This window comes from Oenanthe melanoleuca, chromosome Z, assembly GCF_029582105.1.
Source record: "Oenanthe melanoleuca isolate GR-GAL-2019-014 chromosome Z, OMel1.0, whole genome shotgun sequence".
Taxonomy (NCBI): Eukaryota; Metazoa; Chordata; class Aves; order Passeriformes; family Muscicapidae; genus Oenanthe; species Oenanthe melanoleuca.
The window spans coordinates 43,655,965-43,664,200 of NC_079362.1; the positions used below are offsets into that span (position 1 = coordinate 43,655,965).

General features: G+C 39.1%; 1 protein-coding gene across 9 annotated transcripts in view; it reads left to right on the forward strand.

Annotated features, from left to right (window-relative positions):
- The window catches only part of SLC24A2 (solute carrier family 24 member 2), a 111,526-nt gene extending 103,619 nt beyond the window's left edge, over positions 1–7,907 (forward strand). For all 9 annotated transcript variants that reach the window (XM_056514492.1, XM_056514497.1, XM_056514489.1 and 6 more), the window contains one exon: positions 935–7,907. In XM_056514492.1, the coding sequence (XP_056370467.1) occupies positions 935–1,184 (250 nt within the window). In that variant the 3' untranslated portion in view covers positions 1,185–7,907. The remainder of the gene's footprint in view (positions 1–934) is intronic.
- Positions 7,908–8,236: the final 329 nt, after the last annotated feature.

The following is an 8,236-nucleotide window of genomic DNA, read 5'->3' on the forward strand; positions in this document are numbered from 1 at the left end:
TAAGTATCTTTTTTACTTAATCTATTAGCTAATGGCAGTACTTTAAACATAGTAGGAAAACTTGGCCACTTTTCTATTAATCTCAAAGCATTAAGTCTTTGAAATATCTACATTCAGCAAACCTGTAAAATACATGAAAACCATGTCCTTCAACGTGGAGTACAGAGGATGCATTACAAACTTATTTCTCTTTTGCAGTGCTTTCTTACTTTTTAAAAAATGTTTAATCTTCCTGACGAGGGAAATGGTTTTGTCCTGCACCAGTCTGCCACATTTACAACAGAAATGGCACAGTTGAGCTGTAGACTGGTGCAGTTAGTACTGCAGCTGTAATAAATTATTCTCTCCTGAGCTGCTTATTCAAAGTTTTAATGTTGTGAGCTTCTGACAACTCGCTTCATGCTTTCTAAGCCTGCTAAGCTCCAATCAGTGTCTTAAATATTTATTTCAGCTTGACATCTTGCAGAGGGATATTGTCTCCTTCCATGGCGTGAGAGATGAGAAATGCAATGACAGCAAACACAGAAATAGAAGTTAAGCTGAAGTTCAATTGAAGTTCACAGTTTAACAGAGGTTTATACAGTAAATGTGGACAAATATACTTAAGGGTGAAATTTTGTGGGCAGTGCCTTGCAGAGTGCTGTTTCTTCATGGCAAGGACACGTTTATTTGCAACTCACCCTTCTGTCAGGCAGGCTCTTGGAAGGAGTGCAAACAGCTTCTGCAGAGGGTGTGAAATCTTGAAACAAATGAAAGGGGGTTTCCTCTTCACAGAGGAAGATGATTTGCCAGCCAGGGAAATATAATTCACCTCTTCGTGCTTCACTTTATGCAGGAAGCCTTTGGTTATGTTTTGAATTGTCACCAGAAACTTACTAGTGGTCCCTTCTGGACTTCTGCAATGTTTTGAATTAATTTTTCTGTTTCTTAACAGCCTTCCTCTTCCATGGCTCCTGTATGCTGTGGTTAACAGCTTTGCCCCGGTGACAGTCAGCAGCAACGGTCTGTTCTGTGCGATTGTCCTCCTCTTCATCATGCTGCTCTTTGTCATCCTCTCCATTGCTTCCTGCAAGTGGAGGATGAATAAAATCCTGGGTTTCCTTATGTTTGGGCTTTATTTTGTGTTCCTGATTGTCAGTGTCCTTCTGGAGGACAAAGTGATCCAGTGTCCTGTCTCCATCTAGTGGAAAGTGCTGTTTCTCGACAAAAAAAAAGAAAAAACAAAAAACTAACAAACAAACAAAAACAAACAAAAAAAAAGAACAAAAACAAAACATATATCTTTATTAAAGAGAAGATAAAAAGATACATCTTGTCGAAACAAAACAGCTAAAAGAAACCACAGTGGAAGACTTCAGTGGAAATAACCCATGGATCTGTAAATTTCCTCTTCCTCAATTTTAAAAGAGTGAAAGAAAAGGATACAAAGAGTCGATCTCAGAGCTGAAGAACGGCTGCTGCTGGACAGTGCAGTAAGACTGAAGGGCTGGGTCCGGTGCACCGAGGGTCTCTCTGCTGCAGAAGATCCTCTCTGCTTCTGCTCTGCCCACGGTACACACCCGCAGACTTCTCGTTCTCTGAGGGAGTGTGCACAGACACACGGTGTGCTCGCTCTTAAAGCTCTCCTCTTCTAAGGGGAATGCTAATATTAACTTTGTGGAGGCACCACCCCCCCACACCCTGGTACAGGACTTTTCCGATAACCTGCTGAATCTCCCGAGTGGAAAGCATACACCAAGTGATGAGTCACAAACAGGGAAGGGTGTGTATGTCTCTTCATGTAAGTGGATTTATATGATGTGATTTCAGCAAAGCCAGGGAATTCATCAGTGTTTTGATCATCTGCATCACAGGTCTGTAAAGGCAATCAGCAGGATGTTAATGGTGGTTTTTTCCATCTTGCAAAACTCTTCAGGTTCCAGAAACTCTGTCTCTGGCGCTGAAGGAGCCATGATGCCTGACCATTTTGTAACTGGTGCAGATTTTCATTGCATTCTCGTGCAAAGACCAGAATGGGGATAATCTTTCTTCTCTAATAGCAACGCAGCATGCAGTGACATCATACAGCTATGTGAACACACTTTTTTTTCTAATGCAGCAATATCAACAGTACCAATGGCTTTCAGATGCTGTTATGAGTTTGCCTTTTCATGCCAGAATAAAAAGGCTAATTTGCTTATGCATAGTATTTCATACAGAAAATAGAAGTAGTTATAAAGTGGCAGCCTAATTGCTAAGTGAATATATACTTTATAGGCTTTCACTATTACTTGGAGTGTAAGGACCTTCACAGCTACATATAGTTATTGCTGGAAGAGATCTCCAGCTGTTGTATAAAGCTGGGACAGTTCACATTTGCTGTTATAAATCTTGAAACTAGGTAGGAGAAACACAATTTAAATACAGTGGAGCTGCAGGAAACTTACATGAAAATTCTTCAGTATTGCTGGAAATGTGTATGTCTAAAGAAATTCAGGAAGGAGTGAAAATGCAACGTCCTTTTTCTGAGACACTGAGAGAAGGAGAAGGTCCAAACCTAGAGAAACAAACAAACAAACAAACAAAACAAGAAGGGGTAAAGCAACAAATGTTCATCTTTCTGTAGTTTGGCTGATTTTTTTAAAAATGAAAGGACTGGAGAGAATGTTAAGAAATTATTTCACATAATCATAATTTGTTTGTTTAAGTCTTTTGTGCAATTAAGAGTTCATGAAGTTTCAGTGCATTTCTGTGACCCGTTTCAGCATTGTTTTATATGTGTATTGTGCTCACAAAGGCAATGATATTCTCATCTGTGTAACAGAAGGCTCAGCACATTTTATCTCGTCTGTTTTTCTCTGCTCCACACTCTGTTTGTTTCTCACTCATCCCCTTTGTCCTTTACTGTTTTCCTGTTATATATGTTTGTATGTAATGGTGTATGATTAGAAAGTAAGGACTTGACAGAAAACAATGGTAGAGAAAACAGTACAAAATTAATACTAGGAATATTTATGAATATTACGTGATATCATGAAGAAAAAAATGAGATGTTGATGAAATAAAGGAAGGATACTAGGAGTTGCAATGTCTGCTACTCGTATATTGTCCTAAGTCCTAGTTACATACAGAATCAGTATTTGATCTTAATCAAACAACAAGCTACATCTCTTGCTTCTTAGTGCTTTTTAGAGTGTGCTTCTCACATTGAGAGCAAAAACTTGTCTTTGTATTCAAGATCCTCCACTGGTGCAGAATCCCTGTCTTAACAATTGTGCTGCCCATCTCTAATATTAGTTCCTAGGGGTGTACCTGATGGAAAAGTGGGAGTATGTACACAGCTGTGGTGCCCTCTACTGACACAACAGCGACCTAAAGCAAATCTGTAGCCCAAATTCTGACCTCAGCTGAAACGGGCCTCCCAAAATACAGAGCTGACTCCACAGTACGCTCTATTCCAGAGGAGTCACCAAATGCTTTTGTCTGTGATGACAGTGCTCAAAACAGGCAATCCTTTCTCATGCTAGACAAAACACTGATCTAAAGGAGGGGCTGTGTGTGCGGGCACTTCCAAAATGCTGTGATGCCCAGATTCACTGATCTAGCATTTCAAATGGAGAAACCAGACCAGAGTCCACAATCTCTGTTTTGTAAACGACTTTTTTTTTTTAACTTTTTTTTTTTTTTCCCCACCACTTCATGCCATCATGGTGTAACAACTCCCACACTGGAATAGGAAAACTCCTACCTGACTTTCAGAGCCTAAGAGCACTCTCTTGAACTCAGGCCAGAGTAAATGGCATCAACAGCTTGTAGGAAGACCTTTATGTGTACCATTAGGGACTGGTATCCTGTAATGGCATTTCTGTACTGTCTTAAAATGTGTCTCGTTTCTTTCCCAAGTCCCTTTGTCCCTATCACATATTTATCTTGGAAGGTATTAAAAATAACTTTTTCTCCTCCAGAATAAGACACTTCATGGCTCACTGCCTTCTTTCTGTTGGGCAGATAATTTTTCAAATGGCTGAATAATTGTGCCAGTGGAACCTCAGATCTAGAAGTAGTATGACAGATTTCAGCTGTGTGGTGCTTTCTGTGAAGGCTGTCTCTGAGCAGGGTTTGTACTTGCCAAGGCACCTCTCTGCTGCTCGGGTGAGCTGTTAGTGGATAGCTGGATGCTGATGTGCTCTTTGATTACAAGACAACAGCACTGCTGGCTGGTAGAGGAAAAGAGGAGTGGGATGCAGGGAGAAGCTTAGCCCCTTATCCTGTAGAAGGAATGCAATCTTAAACTGGAATGCTGAGAGAACAGTCAAAAACTGTTCCAACCCAGTGACTGGATGTCAGTGAGTTGTCCAGGTTCAATGCTGCCAGAAATGCACACACTTGTTGCAACATTCCTGTTTTACAGTCTCAGCAAATTTCTCAGCATGAAGTGTTTCTCATTGTTCGTAATTATTTCAGTGTTGGATCATGAACTCTTCTCAACATTGCACACCTAGAAGCCAAAGTCCAGTTTCTATTTTCTTCAGCCAAAGTTCTGAACAACTTCCCTAGGGATCAGTCCTTCACACTGCCCAAATTCTGCAGCAAGCTGGTTGGTGTTGAAAGCCTCTTCCACCTGCCTGCATGCCTGTGCTCACTTACTCAATTGACACTGCTGTCTGCATAATCCTTATGAAGTGTAAATGAATAATAAATACAAAAATTGGCATTATGATAAAGACCCTGTTCTAGCCTAGCTCTTTCAGGACACCAGCTTGGCAACAGGGCAAGTAAGATAAGAATGCAACTTCAGATTGAATAACCAACCCTCTGTGGCACCATCATCTCTGAATGGAATCAATGTAGAGTTTTTGGAAGGGATTTCCAGTAGCATTTGAATAGGATCACGGTTCAGATTGTAGCCAGTTTTAAAGGTTTTCTGCACTAACTTCGTTGGAATTAAATATGAGAATGGGCCCCATTGGTACAAAATACCATTGGAGTTCTACAACTATTCTCTGTTTTCCCTCTGCAGAAGCCACCCTGGTCACAACTTGGTAAAAGCTATAAAGTGTGATTAAAAGTGTGGTGAAGATTCTCTCCTTAAGAACTAAATGTAGACATGGAAAAATCTTTCAGCAAAGCTCTATGTATTTTAAATTAACTATTTTACTGAAAGCTAGTGCTTTCTTATAGTGCAGACAGGCTCTTGTGTCTGTATGCTTCTGCTTATGTATCCAGTTGATGTGGCTGACTGCATAAACTTCATGAAGCATAAAGCACAGTGGGTGACAAGCAATCTTATCTAGGTGTCATTTGTTTGTAATGGCAATGAATCTACCATATAATTTCCACATATACTACTCTAAAGTAGTCTATGGTCACTGTCACTCATGGTACTGTTTTGTGTGGATATGAAGGTCCACAAAGTGGTAAGTTAAACATGTAGTTAATCCAAGTACTGTGAAAAAATAGATGCTTAGAAATATTAATAATGTTTGGGTGTTTTTTAAGGGATTATTTCTCTGGTTGTCTTTTACTTCATTACTTATTTTGCAAAAAAAAAAAAAGGGGATATTCAATTTATTTTTTTTTTAATTATTATTCTTTCAGCAGTAATTCTTTAAAATAGCATCTTGTGGTCCATATAACTTATGTTCTGAGTCAAGTATGAGTCTGTATCAGATGGCTTTCTTTATTTATAACAAGGAAATAATCCCTTCTCTAAGAACTGGCCCAATGAAATACAGAAGAATTCTGCCATTAGCATGGACAAGACAGAGAATTTTATCTTAGGTACCCATATTCCATAAATAATACATAATACATAACAAACCTAATTGTCCTGGGAGCTATATACAAAGAGATAAATTACACTCACTTGTATTTGTGGAAACATTTTTACCTCTTGTAAATAACAATGACACAACTAACTGAGAAAGAGGTTTTGAACAGGTGATTCTGGTTTTTTTCTGCTATTTCCGGAAAGTTAAATGGAGGAATTTGCACCTGTAAAAATACTTGCAGAAAGTGATTTTGAGATGATCAAATGGGATAGTTTGCACTCAACACTGTGGAGAAGAATCCTGCTCCAGTCCTTCAACAGCCATGGGTTTCATTCCTGGTTGATGTTAAAATTATCCTTCTTGGGTCTGTTGCCATCAGTTACAGCAATATCGGTATTTGATATCCATAATTTCCATTGGAACTGGGGAGCGTCACTTCCAAATTGAAGTTCTGCAGTTCAGTGCACCCATCAGATACAGCAGTGACGAATGGCTCACAGCCCTGTAGCCCAGACAGGCCATCCTGCAGGTCTGCAGAGTGTTGGGTGTGCAGCATCCCAGCGCTCGTCTGCCTGGGCTGCAGTGGTTCGAGCCTTCCCCTGCCTGTGCTCCTGCCTCAGCAGATGCAAGCTGTGTCTCCTCCAGAAGTCATGTCACCACACTAGCATGGCTCTGAGCCCGTGCTCCAGCCAGCCAGGCACAGGTCAGCCCCAGCCTAGAAGCCATGTAATCCCTTGGAGTGTGGGTAGCCCAGACACGTAATTGCCCATATCCTTCTACATGAGCCATAAGTGAAACAGCCCAGGACAAGACTAATTAAAGATTGGTAAATGAACTGTACATTCATGTAGATTTATTGTAAATTCACCACTCATCAAACATAAAACCGATCCCAACAATGAAATTTGTACACATTTTTAAAGATCGTGCACTTTACTATTTTATTTTTATTTTTATTTTATGTCACATAGTTGTCTTAATGCAAAAAGAAGCCATAAAAACCCAGAAGACTAGTATGGGGTTTCTAAGTAAGGGGATCATTAATTTTAAAGTAAAGAATCAATTCCATGTCTCTATTTAAGGTATAATGTCAAATACTGACAAATAAATGTACAGCAAAGCAGGATCTGGTTTTGCCTTAGTGATGCTGTGAGTAATTTGGGGGAGTTTGCTCCTCATCCTCTTGAGTTTTCCTGTGGGGCTGTACAAAATGCTGCACACTACCTTTGCAGTAGGGACTCAATCCTGCTACCCTTGTTCACCCCAGGAGAAGGAATAAAATGCTTGCAAAGTCAGGCCCAATGAAGCAATTAAATCATTCTGCTACTCTGATATTTTCTCCCACTGAGATCACAGTAAAGGAAGCTCTTTATGTTTTGTAAGTTTATAAGAGATGAGTTGCTTCTGTCAGTTTTTCAAAAAGTTTTCAGGGTCAGGTTATCCAATAGAAATCAATGATTGATTTTAATCCCTTAACAAAATTAAATAATACCAAAGGATTTCACTTTGTTTTGTGTTCATTTCCATTATCAAGATCTAATTGCAGTTCTAATTTTGCAAACCTGACTCTGACTTACATGAATTAAAATTAATTCTGTCACTTAAGATGGCAAGATCAAGACATGGTATTGCAATGTGAAAATAGTAGTGTGTTATAACCGACAATCAGATGCTATTTTTGTAATAAAGTGTTTTTAGTATGTTTGTTTCACTTTGTAGTTTTCATACTGTTATCATCCCTCATTTTCAGCCTATTGTAAGAAAAAATCTGAAGTCCCCCATCTTTACTCATTTCAAACTTTAAAAGTAAAAATACATTGTCACTTATTTTTTATTTTCCAAGACCAGGCAACTCCCTGAAAATTTCTGGTTTTCTCATGTGTTTAAGTGTATGGATCATTATTCACTAGATGATACTCTTGTATGTCTGAATCAGTATATTCTTTGTGAATATAAGTTTGTATATAGTATGAAAGTTACCTTTATTTGTACATAGGCTCTTGGAAATAATCCCTTCTATCAAGGTCCTACTTCACTATCTACAGAATGTTTCACTGTGGTGTGTACACTTTCTCACCTTACCACATTAATACAGAGTTCTTAAGATAAATCACTTAATGTAACTGGGTTGTCTAAGTGTGAATAACAATAACAACAATAAATAACTAATAAAAAGACTAAAAAGTGTGTCAATTTGCTCAGTAACTTTTGTCTTAATGGTCTTGGGCTTGCTATTACTCTGAAAATAGTATTTTATCTGCCTTCTCTGGGTTGAGTGATGATCTGCAGTACTGCCTGTCATTACAGTGCTCAAGCTGCACTGCTTCATGCCTTTTGCCATGTCCAGTGCTGCCTTCTGTGTGTACACAGAGTAAGGAAATCACCTGTCTTTTAGTGAGCTTAAAATGTTCTTAGACAAGGGTTTTTCATCTGCAGCCCAACGTGAACCCAAACCACCTGGAGCTGTGTCTGTTGTTCTGTCCCAG